The 15,849-nt window shown below is 32.2% G+C and overlaps 1 protein-coding gene across 1 annotated transcript; it reads right to left on the minus strand.

The window, feature by feature from the left end:
* Positions 1–502: 502 nt before the first annotated feature.
* Positions 503–6,775, minus strand: LOC143055881 (uncharacterized). Its single transcript, XM_076228932.1, has 3 exons — positions 6,357–6,775; positions 2,895–3,117; positions 503–1,152 (listed from the first exon to the last, which is right to left on the minus strand). The coding sequence occupies exons 1-3, from the start codon at positions 6,644–6,646 to the stop codon at positions 577–579; spliced, it is 1,089 nt and encodes a 362-aa protein (XP_076085047.1). The 5' UTR covers positions 6,647–6,775; the 3' UTR covers positions 503–576.
* Positions 6,776–15,849: the final 9,074 nt, after the last annotated feature.

Genomic DNA, 15,849 nt, shown 5'->3' on the forward strand with positions numbered 1-15,849 from the left:
AAACTAATTAACTTAAGCAAAAAACTTCATGACCTTAACATTGGAAATTTCAAATTCATTCAGTCACTGGACCATGACCTGGGGGCACTGGGGAAGGGGCAAAAAAAGTCGTCAAACTGATATGCACTGAAAGTAGTGCAACCTAATCATGATTATATGAAATACAAATGATCTATCACACTACTGTAAATTCAAAAATTGTTACAATGTTTTTACTATTGTGAAAAATGCAACAGGGTTATAATCTCAATAATGTAAACTTGTATTTTGAAATTTTGTACATGAAATAAACAGGGTTTTTCTCAATATTGCAAAAATTAAAATTGCATTTAAGACTCAAATCACAAAAATGCCAATAATAAATGCACGCAATAATTTCTGAATTCAAAGTAGCTTAAGCAGAAAACTAAACAATTTTGATGCTGTAGCAATAACTGGAAAAGCAATCCCTATGTCCTCTTTCCTATGACTTTCGTGGCAGGTGAGAATAAAACAAAAACAATAACGCTGATCTTTTAATATCACTGTGGTTAAGGGGATACAGGTGGACATAACATTATTGCAGTTATTAAGCAATCAACAGTTTAATTTTCTCATACGAATTAATTTTGGATTAATTCCAAGTTTAATTGATCTCATTGCCATAGCTCTGTTAAAATGTCGCTGAGTTTTCACTTCTGATGAATCATCAAAATTGGCTTCAATAGAAGTAATTACCCCAAATAATACCCCTAAAACCAGCAGCAAAATAATAAACAATGTATATTGTGTAACAGAAGGACTAGGAGTTCCTTCCATTTCACGTAAATTAGCAATAGCTGGTTGAAATCCTGGATTTAGGTCTATCGCATGCCTGAAATGCAATGCTGCCTCCTGATTGTGTCCATAGGCTTTCAATATTTCGCCTAGTGTAAAATGTTGAAGCCATGAATTTTGATTGGTTGGCTGCATAACAAGAGAACGTCTGGTAAGAAATATAGCATCATCTAAATATTGTAGATTAAAAAGAACTCTTGCTAGATTTAAGAGAACTTCTGCATTGTTTGGTAAAATGGATAGAGCTTTTCTGAAACATTCAATAGATTCCTGTGTGTTGCCTTTAATCCTCCAGAAATTACCAATTTGGTTGTAAACTGACAGGGAGTTGGGTTTCTGAAAAATATAAACAGACATAAATTGTCTCCCTTGTATGAACTAATAAAAATATAAACAGAAATAAATTGTCTCCCTTGTATGAACTAATAAAAATCTACATTTTTAGGTTATGTTAATTGGTATGTATGTATAAGCATTGGCACATCTCATTTCCATGCAGATTATTTGGCTCCCTCAGTCCTGTATCTGTATATATATATATTCACCTACTTTATAGATCAGTGATTTCTCACTAAAAGTACATGTATTGTGCCAAAATTCAGTCCAGGTATATATAACTCATATAATTTTAGATCTAAATGTGAACTACAAAGTATGACAAAAAGGAGCTTTAGTTTTGATGCTGCACGTCTCCTCTTAACTTTGGAACAATTCACACATTTTATTTCAACACGGTATTCTTCAGAAAATTGCATCTGTAGCTCATGTAGACAATAACTTTGCTGTCACACAGCTGAAGTCTTCTAGTCCTCAGTGTTCTGGTTATTGTTTGTTTTTATTTCAATTATTTGTGCCAGTTAAAGGAAATGTGCTTTTCTTTTATTTTTTAGCTTGCTTGCTATGATCTATGCATGGTGCTTAGCTATTATATTATGTGTGTGTTTTATTTATATGCTTATTCTGTCAAATGTGGTTATTCATACCACATCTTCTTTTTTTATATTATACATGTTAGGATGTAATTTCCATTCTCAATCTTATTATACATGTAATTTCCATGCCCAACTCTAAATAAATAAATTTGGTGTATTTACTGTCTTCTGATTGGTTAAAAGCATTAGTTTTATTTTCAATGTTGTCAATTTTTATGGCGACACGCCCACTCTGACGTTGTGTATTCATACACCAACATGTGTGTACGTACATTGTTTTTGTTAATTTAAGTAATATAAAAAGTTCTTTGAGCCTTATTTTTGATAGAAAATTTATTTATAATGAATGGCAATAATTTATTTTGAATTTATTGACCCATAAAATTAATTTTTGACTCTTCACATTTTACATAATCCACTACGCAGATTATTCAATGTGACGAGTCAAAAATTAATTTTATGGTTCAATAAATTCAAAATAAATAATAGCCATTCATTAAATAAAATTTACTTACATACTTACAAGAAAAACCCATACCAGTTAGTCAGATAGAAAGGGCCCCGCTAACAGCCCTATTTATAACAAAACAAATCACACGCTTGATCCAATGACAAAATCAAAACTACAGTCTCCTGTCTAACAGGCACATAAAGAATTTGGCAGAGTTAAATGTACATGTTCATAACCATGAAATATTGACTAGGTCATGAAGTTGTTATTCATCGTAGTCCACTGCTATTTCAGTGAAATTTTAAGTTTGGAAACAAAATGCTATCCACTCTGTGCAATATTCACAATAATGTTACATGTATACCTGACACAGTTATTAGTGGGTCTCATTGGGGTCTAAGCATGACGTGGGATTGCCGATTTTTTGTAAGCATGACACGTGAAAGTCAAATTATTGTGTCGGAAAACGGGAAATGAGGTCTAGCAGGACCCAGGAAATGACCAAAAAATGAGAATTGCTTATGTACATAGTGTAATCGGGATACGGGAATCTGACAAAACAATAAGGGGGATCCAGGATCGGAACCCCCCAATGACACCCCCTTATTACCATGATTCTCATGATTTTGTTTTACTTTTAACTAGGCCATATAGTAAATATTCACTCAAGTAAATATGTGAAAAAACTTACTAACCTCTTTTAAATTTTTCTTTAACTTTTCTTCCAAAGTATTCATATCTACTTCTGAATTTCTGCTTCCTTTCTTTTTAAATATAAGTGCCACTTCTGGTTCTGGGATATGTCCATGATCATTCCGATTGGCTATACCACGTAAGTGATCGTACTGTGTCGTATTAACAGGTTTACCACAGGTTATTGAAGGTTTCTGTTTCTCTTTTGACCGTTCATTTAATTTCCTGTAAGTATAACATTATATCAGGTCACAAATTATGTTTTCAAATCAAGCAGTGCTCTTCAAGCATGTCAAGGACAATATCTTGGTATGTTAATTGATTAAAAGAGGTGTGATATTAATAAATCTGTATTTCAAAATTTCTGTTTTAAAACTTGTTAATTAAATCATTTTACATGTACCTCAGTCATCATTTTCTACAGTCTATGTGAAATAAGTACACCATATTTTCACTATTTTTCAAATTGCAAGCTTTGAACTATTGGACCAGTCAATTATAAGTTTCCAACTATTAGACCTCAGTGAAACTATTAGACCTCAGTGAAACTATTTGACCGCAAGCGTTATCACATTTCGCAGAATTTTAAATGCAGCTACGGGATTGGCTAATTTTGTACGATATTTGATTTAGCCCCGACATTGATTGTCTGATGTCTCTTTTGGTATAATAAAACACTTACTGACTGGATATTCGTGGTATAGTACGTGTATTGTCCCATCGGATACAACTATTGCCCTCGGCTAAGCCTCAGGGCAATAGTTTAAGCCTCAGGGCAATAGTTGCACCTCAGTAACAATAAACTTACTATTTCACTCATACCCAGTCAATAAGTATACAATAGTGTGTACTGGCTGGTCAATATCACATATGATAAAATTTATACATATCTAAACATAACATTAACATGTTAACTAAAAAAGTTTCAAAGTCAATGAACCAGGATAAGAGTGTGGGGTTATATAATCTCCATTGAAATGAAACTGGCAAATCCCAATACATTTGCATACCATATATGACATACTTAGTATTAGCAGTTAATCTTACTACTGACTTTATCACAAACTAATACAAAGCAAAAGTTTCAAAGTCAATAGACCATGACTTAAGGCTAAGGACAAAATATTCTTCCTAAAATGAGATGTTCTACATGCATATGCAACTGCATATCAATTACTATTGACCTATTACTAACAGTTCCTCTTAAACTGACCTTAACACAACTAATACTTGAAAAATAAGCAAAAGTTTCAAAGTCAATAGACCATGACTGAGGGGGCGGGCCAAATAATCTCCATGGAAATGAGATGTGCCAATGTTAATACAAATGTCATTGACCTACTATTAGTACTAGTGGTTCAACATAAACCAGACCTACATGGAATAACAAATTTAGACGTCAAGAAAACATACCACAGTAAAACATCCTGCAGGAACATTAAATGTACATGTATATTGTACATGTTTATTACTCTGGAAATTTGCACACTTCATTAAAGATCTAGAACAATTTTTACCTGCTACTCCAAAATCCAAGACGGAGGAAGAAATTAGAGCCACCTTATAATTGAAAATTTTCAGGGAAATAAGCCAAAAATTTATTGAAAAAAATCCCCCCAAATTTTGGTCCCTACAAATTTTTCTTATCATTATCATTTGGGGCAATTCCCTAAAAAAAAAAGCCCAACTTTCCTTTTGTGGAATTGAACCTTCTGGTAATATTTCATAGAGATCCATTAACTTAAACTTAAGTTAAAAGTCTGGAAAAGGGGGGTTGTTGGCAATAAGATAGAATTATACAAACTCAAATTTTTTGCAGTCGTATAACTGCCATGATCTCCATAAGTTGTATAAACCATACCTTGAAGAGATGTTACCATGGTAACGGCCATAGGACAAATTTTGTCCATACTTTGTATAGATAAGCGTACACCAACCATTTTTTGGGGGGAAATAAAATAAATTCAATTTATATTTAGTATTTAGATGTACAGACTGTACATGTACATGTAAATGGTAAGTATCACTTGTAAATGTATTATGCTGTATTTAATAATTTTTTTATGTTTTTACTTGCTATACAATTTGAATGGGCATTATCATGATTATAAATTTATCATGAATGTGTTTTATCTAATGCAATATTCTATTACTTTTTAAAATGGATGTTTGACATCTTGCTCTAAACAAACTGAAAAAAAATAAAACAGACAAGAATGAATATCTAAATGGGAGATTAATTTCTACCATCGTTAAAATGATAAAAATATAAGTTTAATTTGAAATACATGTAAAAACAAGGAAATCAGATATCACGAATAAGGGTTAATTTAAACATTTAAGAAGGTTAAAACGTTGTTACAATGTAATTGCTGATTATTTCTTTGATGAACAATTAGTTCTAATTGTGTTTTTGTGAAGAAATTGTAAAGGAAATACAAACGGAGATCCCTATAAAAACACAGCACCAAAGCTGACTACAAGCAGACACAACGCAAGGCAGCAAGATATGTATTTAATGACTATTACATGTATAAATGAGCTGTCACTGGTATCTTAAACAAACTAAAATGGGAAAACTTGCAATCCCGCAGAACAAAAGCTAAACTTGTTTTGATTTATAAGATTAGTCGAAGTCACTAATGACGTCCTGATTCAATGTGACAGGCGTACTAGAGGACAACATATATTTAAACATATATATACAAATAAAGACTTTTTTAAGTCAGCTTTTTTTTCAAGCACTATTGCTGTCTGAAACAGTCTCCCAGAAGCAATCTGCATGTCACCCTCCCTAGAATCCCTCAAAGGTGGTATCTCCGCCTTAACATTTGAAGGATCCTGTCTGGCTAATTAGTTATTGCATTTAAGCCACTGTACATAATGTGAATATGTTTAACATTAAGTTACAACTAGTGTTATTTTAAATTGCAATGGAACTGTAGCAAATATTTTATTTTGTAATAAATTTTTTGAACTCCATTTGCATGTACATAGCGCCACAGTTCCGGGATATTCCACACTCAGGCACCAGAGTCTTTCCCGTACCAGGAAGAAGAAGAACATACAGAGTCTGGTATTATTTTTTTTATAATCAACCTCTAAAAATGGAATATATAAATACATTTTTTGTACTTTAAAAGTATGGACAATAGTCAATACGTCTTTACAAGGTATATTGGAGGGTGTGGAGGTATGGCGGACACATTAAAATGTGGCTGTTGTGTTTCCAAAGCATTCAAATGAGTTAAAACTAAAACTAAACAGCACATACATGTACATGTACACACGTACATACATTTGTACATACATTTACTCATTCAAACAGTAGTAGATTTAAAACACTTATGACATTCTTCTTGTGCTTAAAACTCCCCTGGAGATTAAGAAAAGTTGGCAGGTACTATGTATGTCCATGCAATAAAAAATCTTCAAAACAATGTCAAGTTGACCCACAAACTTACTCCTTCTGGTCTTGTTTCATCTTCTCGTCATTTTTATTTTGATCACATTTAGAGCACTTCTTTCGTTTCTCTATCTTCCACTCGCCATTTTCATATACTTTATCTGTGAGAATATTCATTAAATCATCCTGATTTTGCGAGTCCGACACTTCGTCTGATGCTTGCACTACCTTTCCTTCATCAACGTTTAGCTTCCAATGATTTGATCCGACCCTCGTGTTACTGTTTACTAAGTGCATAGAAATTATGTACAAGGCCATGTAAGAAATGCCTGGCAAATCGGCTGTCATTTTCACGTTTATTTACAAACCAATTTAACTTGCTTTGACAAACATAAGTGACATTTCCCTCGTTTTATCGATCATAAATTTATGTTGACAATATGGTGTAAGATTATTTATCGTATGACGTACAGAAGAGCCTAGAGATTTCCGATGCAGGGCGTGACTAATTGTGGAATCCATGTCGGAAAGTTTGTCCCCCGCTAAATCCGAAATATAGTCATAACATGTAATAATAAGACAAGCAGTTGAATTGATTCCAAATCAGTTTCAACTACATTCGAAAATCTTTTTTATCTTGTAAACTTTCCATTTAATTTTAGAAAACATTTAACTTGAATCATGAGTCGCCGCCACGTTTAATTGGAACAATGATTTTTAAAATTTTCTTAAATATCGACCGCGTTTTCTCGAGATGATGTTTTTCAATTAGCGGAAGAAAAATCCTGTCCAAATATTCACTACTGTCCTACCTTTTATTGTGATTGCACAGTATAATCCTGACCTTCACATAATCCAAGATTATTTTGTATGGTGGAATCCGACATTGTTATTGAGTTTTTTGGTTATAAGTATTGTGTATATAAGTTTCATAAACTTTTGTAGAGGTTAACTTAAGTTAGAGAACGAAAATAAATTCCGCATATTTTTAAAGGGGCATAAAAAGTGAACCCCCGTGCAAATTTCAAACTTGATCTGTATTTTGTGGTAATTAGGATTGTGAATTAGTTTCATAGCATTTTGTTGAAACACACTAAAGTAAGAGAACGGAAACGAAAAAAATAGCTATTTTTCCATTTGTCTGAATGATGCATAACTCTGAGGATGACCAAAATAATGCCATTGAAACTTTAAACTTTATCTGCGTTTTGTGGTAATACGCATTATGTATAAGTTTCATAACATTTGGTTGATACAAACTAAGGTCTTGGATGCATGTTTTTTTATAAGATGTTAGTGGCTTTGAACTAGCTGTCAGTAACTGCGAGTACTCTCAGATCTGTACTTAGTGTCTTTTTGTTATTGGGATATATATTAATACAAGTATTGTAATGATTTTATGGTTCTGATCCTGCCTGGAACTAAATGTATTTGATTTTTATAGAATGAAGATAATAACACCTGTCTGACCTTTTTTTTTTAATGTTTCATTTTATTATATAAAAATGTTTTTCTGTTACAAATCATGATGTATTGTTCTATGTGTACATGTTATGCTGCCCATCAAGGGCCCTTGATTGGAATAATAAAATATTCTTAGTCTTATTCTTAGTACCCGGCCACTTCCACTCTTTATAGTATTTCTATTTGTATCCATCTGCCCTTTTTAAACTGATTTTTATAGTTCGGTCTTATGTTGTACAACTCTCATAATATGCAGGTTAAGGGGTATTTCTGCTTGTATGTGCCTGACCCAAGTCAGCTAGGCGCCTGTAATTCAGATGTTGTCGTTTGTTGATGTGTTACATATTTGTTTTTCGTTCATTTTTTTTTTTGACATAAATTTGGCCGTTATTTTTTTTTCGTTTGAATTGTTTTACTTTTGTCATTTCGGGGCCTTTTATAGCTGACTATGGGGTATTGGCTTTGATCTGTATACATCAAATATTCGTCTATAAATTAAGCTATTGAATTTGAAACTGAACCAAACAATATATCCCAGATTTCGATTTTCAATATCGCGCCGGAAAGTCATTAGATGTATATGCATTTTTTTGTGCCAGGTTGTTTACCTGCTTACTTTTTACAAACCAACACACATATAAACATCCTAATTCACATATTAGTAATATATAAGGTTTGCCTCCTTCCTACGAATGTGTCTAGAATGCACGGATGCCCCAATCGCACTAACATGTTCTATGTTCAGTGAACTGTGTAATTGGGGTCAAAACTATTATTTGGCATTAAAATTAGAAAGATCATATCATAGGGAACATGTGTACTAAGTTTCAAGTTGATTGAACTTCAACTTCATCAAAAACTACCTTGACCAAAAACTTTTAACCTGAAGCGGGACAAACGGACGAACGAACGAACGGACGGACGGACAGATGCACGCACAGATCAGAAAACATAATGCTTATAAATTGGGCATACAAATATTTTCATAATTCATATCATGTTAAAATTTAGTATTAAAATAACTTCGTATCCACGTGCAATTAAGAAAATTGAAAACAACCAAGTATGGTATATTTCAATTCAATAGTATGATATCACTTATTTATTTAGTGTGTGTCTTGCTTGCAAATGTATAATTATATATGTAATTGTGAATGTATAATTGTTATCCTCTTGTAGCACCATACGTGTGCCTAAGTTGTTATAAATGGTCTTGTCTTGTTATATTTAACATTGCCATTAAAGTGCGAGGTTTGGCATGCCACAAAACCAGGTTCAACCCACCATTTTTTCCTTTAAAAATGTCCTGTACCAAGTCAGGAATATGGCCATTGTTATATTATAGTTCGTTTCTGTGTGTGTTACATTTTAACGTTGCGTCGTTTGTTTTCTCTTATTTTTTTAGTGTAAATTCACATTGCGATAAGACGTGTCACGGTACTTGTCTATCCCAAATTCATGTATTTGGTTTTGATGTTATATTGTTATTCTCGTGGGCTTTTGTCTGATGCTTGGTCCGTTTCTGTGTGTGTTACATTGTAGTGTTGTGTCGTTGTTCTCCTCTTATATTTGGTGTGTTCCCTCAGTTTTAGTTTGTTATATAACCCGATTTTGTTTTTTGTCCATGGATTTATGAGTTTGAACAGCGGTATACTACTGTTGCCTTTACTTGTATTATTTGTAAAGTTGATAAAGAATATTTGTCAACAAGTCTTGGTACCTTCCGATGAACTTTTTATAGAAAAAGGACGAGACGTTCTTTGACATACCCCGGGTTCATCAACATTCTACTCAGACACTGGTGACGTTTTGTAAAGTATGAGTTGGAGCTGCAAACTCCTGAATACCGAATAAGTTGGGAAATGTATATCCCATATGCAGGTAAAGTAGGTAAATTGCTACTAAAGTGGGGGGATTGATAATCAATTAAAATCGATACTGAGATTACCATGGATGTTTTCTAGTTCTGGAGGATATATTAATGGAACCCAATCAGAACAGTTTGGATTGGTAACGGAAAGAACATCATCAATACACTAAATGTGAAAATTAAAAGACCTGGGGTGGTGTTCTCGAAAGTATCCCAAGATTCGTCATAAGACACATCCTAGACTAATTTTAGGATGGACTTATGATCAACTTAGGACACTCTTAAGTTGTTTCTTGAAGCTATCTCAGACGAATCTTATGTTAGGACGTCCTAAACATATCCTAAGTCGAAATTTTAAATCATTAAAGTAATTTTTTGATAAAACATTTATTAATGACAAAATTATTTAATAAAATTGTTTACGAATTTTATAATAACATGTACAGAATTAAATGCATAATTACCAATGTAATTATCTCAAAAGGGATTGTCATTTAAACTGGAAAACAATTTGTTTTGAAATGAGAATTAAATTTGTAGTGTAATCGTATCGTGGAACAAGAAGTTCAAAGTTTAAAATCATGCACAATTTCTTTATATACGAGTTAATAACCGATTGTGCGTTTCTTTTCATGTTCATTTTCACGTAAAATAATGAGCAAAAAGCGAAATCCAAACTTTATCACACGAGGATGAAGATAGGATGCTCTTAAGACACCTTATTGGGTGTCCTAAAGTTAGGACGAAAAATGCGATATATCACAAGTTAAGAGAGCTTCGAGAACACGACTTAGGACAAAGACTTGTCACAAGATAGACTTAGGACACGTCCTAATCCTAAGATAGCTACGAGAACACCACTTCTGGCTTCTTTTGTCTTCTTGTTTTAGACAAGTGTCTTTAGGAACTCCGATTCATCTGAAAATAAGTTACATATTTGTTTTTCGTTCATTTTTTAAAATAAATAAGGCCATTAGTTTTTTCGTTTGAATTGTTTTACATAGTCATTTCGGGGCCTTTTGTAGCTGACTATGCGGTATGGGCTTTTGTTCAACGTCTAAATCGTCTAAATCTAAACAATTACATCTGGTGCTATATATCGTACATTGACTATTTCATATGGTTCTATTTATAGTAAATTTACTATTTTGTACATCTGTTTCTTGCACGATTCAGACATCTCTTTCTTACATTTCCTTCATGCCAAAAAATTCTAATAACGTTGAGATGTCATTTATATCAGAGCGGCTGGTCTTACGTTATTCCTGCACTATTTAAAGTATTGCGGGGAAAGAAACTGTTACCATTGCATTAAATACAAATGTAGAAATATGCATTATATACCTATATCGACAAATAATAATAATATTTGTTCTCCTATAGAATAAAAGAAAAACAACTTTACCAGTTTAGTGAGTGTTTGTTACGACTTTTAAGCCATTACATTGGTAAAATATCCAGTATGCCTTTGGGATAAAATGTAGAATTTCTAGACATATCATTTTTTCACACAGTACAGATAGCCTTTATTGGGGTGTTCGAGTATTCACATAATCATATATTTTTTTGCCAATATAATCACTTATTCCTTGTCTATTTTTATGTCCCATTTTATGAGTATTATGTTTTCTGGTCTGTGCATCCGCCCGTCCGTCCGTTCGTCCGTCCCGCTTCAGGTTAAAGTTTTTGGTCAAGGTAGTCTTTGATATAGTAGAAGTCCAATCAACTTGAAACTGAGTACACATGTTCCTTATGATATGATCTTTCTAATTTGAATGCCAAATTAATGCCAAATTAGAGTTTTACTCCAATTTTCACGGTCCATTGAACTCAGAACACAGAAAATGATAGTGGGAATGGGGCATGGTTTTAATAAAGAAAACAAGCAACTTTTTTTTTAAATTTCTTAAAGGCCAAAAAAAAAGTATTTCTATTGTTGCCTCGAAAGAGCATGCATCTAAAAACAATTATCAAACAATGAAGGTCGGGGTTTCAAGTTAAATTTCATCATACAAAAGCCAATTCAAATAGTTCAGCTCTAGTCTAGGTATATATAAAATAAGGTAAACATGAGATCATGACAATGTGGATCCCCTAAACTCCAAATCAGTTTGACTTGGAGCCGATTAAAGCATCTCATGTATAGATACTTTAGCATTCGTTAATGTTTATCTCAAATTCATCTGTTATAAACGCAAAAGATTTAATTATATGTCTCTTTTTTATTTAAACAAAAATTTCATAGGAATAACAAAAAATCATAAATAAACAAAGGCAAAGAAATAAATTTTCAAATAAAAAAAAAACCAAATAAACATATGCTACTGTTCAACAAATATGATTGGAGCAGGGTTTGAATAAAAGTTTTAATGTCTGTTCCGAATGAATCCAACAAGACTTCTGACAAAATCCATCAGCTTAGGTTTATTCATTGGTTTTGCCTCACCTACAAAATAAATACAGAAAATAAGTATTAACAGCAACATAGTCATGTGTTTTCTTAATCATCACTAAATTGTTCCTTAATATTTTAAATTAGCCGGGAACATATATATTGACGTTAGATATATTAATATATACTGTTCCCAGGTTGCGCTTTAACGATTTGAAAATAGTGATAACTGGCAGCAAGTTGTCAAAAATGTTATTCAAAGTCAATTACGAAAATACAATATAAAATACTGCATGTCACAGTCTTGTATATAAATATTACCTGTAATAATTTTCTCTTTAAATTCCTTTGATTTTAGTTTTTCGTTTAGCTTAGTTACTTTTACTCCAGCTTGGCCTGTTTTCACCTTTTCGTCCTCTGCGAATTCTTGAGCTTTCAGTTCTTTTTTCTCCTTTACTACCTTGCAATTACGTTCCTTTATTTCAGTTATACGTTTTTCGCGAATAGATTTATGTTCTTCTTTCTCTTTTTTGTTGTTTGTTTCTAGGTTCTTCTTTTCTTTAGATTCATTTTGATAAATTTTCTTTTTCTGCTTAGATTGCTGAGCCTCCGAAATATGTTTTTCCTGTGATGACTTTGTTTCTTCTTTTCTTTTCTGTTTTGAGTCGTATTCTTCTCCCTTAGATACACATTTTTCATATTTCTTCTGGTACTTAGCTTTCTTTTTTTCCAGCTTTCTTTTCTTCTTAATTTCCTTTTCTTCTCGTGTTTTTCTCTCCTTAGTTTCCTGAGCCTCTATTATCATTTTCTTTTTTGATTCATTTTCTTCTAGTTTTCTTTTCCTTTCAGTCTCTCGGGCTTCAATTTTTCGTTTCTTCTTCGATTCTATTTCTTTCAGTTTTCTTTTCTTCTCAGGTGCCTTTGCCTCCATTTTTGCTATTTTCTTTGCTGTTTTGAAGAGATCTTTCATTCCAACCTTGCAACTATTGGCCTTTTCAGCAGATACTTTTTTGTTATCCGTTTCATTTATTTCAAGTTTTTCTTCTGTCAACTGAAATCAATAAAGGTACAAGTCTGATTTGTTATTAACTAATCTAATTAAAATATAGATCTCAGATTTCGTTATACTACGTGATACTACATATGAGTATAACGTGGTATACTGAAATCAGAGATGTAGTATAACGTAGTATACCGAAATCAGAGATGTAGTACTAGTATAACGTAGTATAACGAAGTCAGAGATCTACATGTATATTCTAATTAGATTGTGTTACTAGCTTAATGCAGTATCAAGTATAATACAACTAACATAAAAACGTTTTTATGATAGACTAAAATGCTAAACATTTGTTTTATAATTTGACTTTATTCAATGAATAGTTGAATGACATACATGCATATAAAAATGAGAATAACATCTAAATATTTGCATGATAGCACAACAATATGTGCAAGGATAAAATATACCATTGTAAAACTAGTACTAGTATTATCATAATGTTCTTCAGCATGAGCATAGACTGGACACTTCTACTGTATTTTTGATTTCAAGTACAGCTCTTTAGTAGTCTTTATTGAGTCCACAAAACTTATCTAGACAGAGGCCGATTTAGACTAATTTTTTTTACAATTTTATATCATTCTGTAATGAAGATTGCCCTGTTTGTTGTTTCTTATAAATAAGAAGATGTTAGTTGATTGCATATGCGAGAACTATCAATCAGAGAAAAAAAGAGCACACGAGCAACCCATTAGTTTTTTTTATTCTGTTTTGGGGTTGGGGTCTCAGTGACCTTTTAAGCATCCATGTTATCAACATATTATTTACCTGTAAAGCTCCCAGTCCATTGCTATCTTTGTTTTCAAATAAATTGATCAGGGATTCATCTCCTTAAAAATATAGAACTATAAGTAAAAACGATTATACAGACGTTACGCGCGATGTTCGTACCTCATTGGAAAATCGGCGTAGTTGGCAAGATGCAAGTCCAAAATATATAATTTTGTGATATCATATTCATTGCTATTGTACGTATTTAAAAAAATAATGTTTTTTAAAATAAAAACGAAAAAAAAATAATTGTTGAAACTATGTTTTATGCTGCATGCGACAAGCTTCATTTTAAAAAACGGCTATTTTTAGGCTGTCCCGCGTAACATATTTCATTTATTGTAACCACTAAACTATGATTTTCGTCTAAACTATCTAATATTTTGAAAAACGTTTTTTTCCATTATTTAACAGAAAGGTTCATTCAGTCTTGTATGCATTTTTTATGACGTTATAATGACATCATAGAAAGAAAAGCGTTCCATACTACAAGGGCAAATCTGTCCCACGAGGAAAAAAATGGGATTACAGATTTAAGAATCAAAAAACTTTTGTCTAAAATGGAAAAAGGTTAGTATTTGTATTTACTACATCAATGTTAATTTGCTTAATTTTTATGAATTTAAAGACAAATATCCTGGAAAATGATATATGGTAATTTATGGACGATTTTTCAAAGGGTTGAAGGTTGTCGCACCACCATTTTTTAACGTAAAAACTAACTCAACTCAAATTTACGTCAATTGTTTGCTTATCAGTGCTCTTATAGTGATAGAATTTTATGATTTTTTATAATGTTATTTTTCTTCATTTTTCAAAAATCTAAAATACATCAATTTTAAATAAGTAGTTAAAAAGCATCGTCGATTTTGCGGAGTCTTACAAGAATGTCGCACTTGCTTAAAAACAACGTTTCAGTCGAATTTTTGGTTTGAACGTTACGAAATATTCGCGACGTTGTGTCACGCTTACATGTACGAACATCGCCCGTAACGTCACAAATTTTTTTTTTTTTTTTTTATTTTGGTTCGACCTTTTAGATATTTAAATGTCAATTGAGATATCAAGAAAAGGTTGAAGCGGTAAGATTGCCAAGCAGACGACTACTAGTTCCCACAGCGACAAAAAGTGGTGAGTGATGTAAGTAACTAGAGGCCCCTTGCGTAAGACATTAACAACTAACAACCCTATACTGTATTGTAAGAAATAAAAGACAAATCCATGATAAAAAATTTTAAAAAATTACAGAAGAGTAAACAAACGATATGCTTAAAGGTAAACGAAAAATAATTTGGCAGACGGGGGAAAATCAAGTAAAAGAATTGGGTACATGGTAAAATTAAAATCAAAATTATCACTTATAAATAATAGCATACAATTCAACATTCACAAAAAAATAACGTATTCTTCAAATTGTTTTGATACTGTTTTTTATTCCTGATATATATTCTAACAGTATTTCATAAATTGTTATTGTTTTTGTATATAACTTACTTGTAGCGTTATGATTGAAGTCATGCTCCATGCCATCATTTTGGAATATAAAATCCTTTTGAGGCAAAGGCGTATCATCTCCTGCTCCGTGTTCCATCTCAGGTATTTGGAATGTAACTTTGTGTTCTTTAAAACTCTTTTCTTTGTCTGCTCTTTCTCCGGAAGCTGACTTCTGTTCTTTTGTTTCTTTTTAAAATATATAAAAAAGGATATATGCAATGATTGTAGATATAAAACAAACACAAGCAGTACACAATGACCTGGTCATCAGTAATTATTTTTTTTAATAGTTATTGCCAATGAGACAACTCTCCACAATAGATCAAAATGACACAGAAATTAACGACCATAGGTCATCGTACGGCCTTCAACCGTTAGCAAAGCCCATACTGCATAAAAGGCCCCGAAATGACAATGCAAAACAATTCAAACGAGAAAACTAACGGCCTTATTTGCACATAATAAGCAAAGGATTATCGTTCTAAACTTTATCTAAA

Source organism: Mytilus galloprovincialis, chromosome 13, assembly GCF_965363235.1.
Source record: "Mytilus galloprovincialis chromosome 13, xbMytGall1.hap1.1, whole genome shotgun sequence".
NCBI lineage: Eukaryota > Metazoa > Mollusca > Bivalvia > Mytilida > Mytilidae > Mytilus > Mytilus galloprovincialis.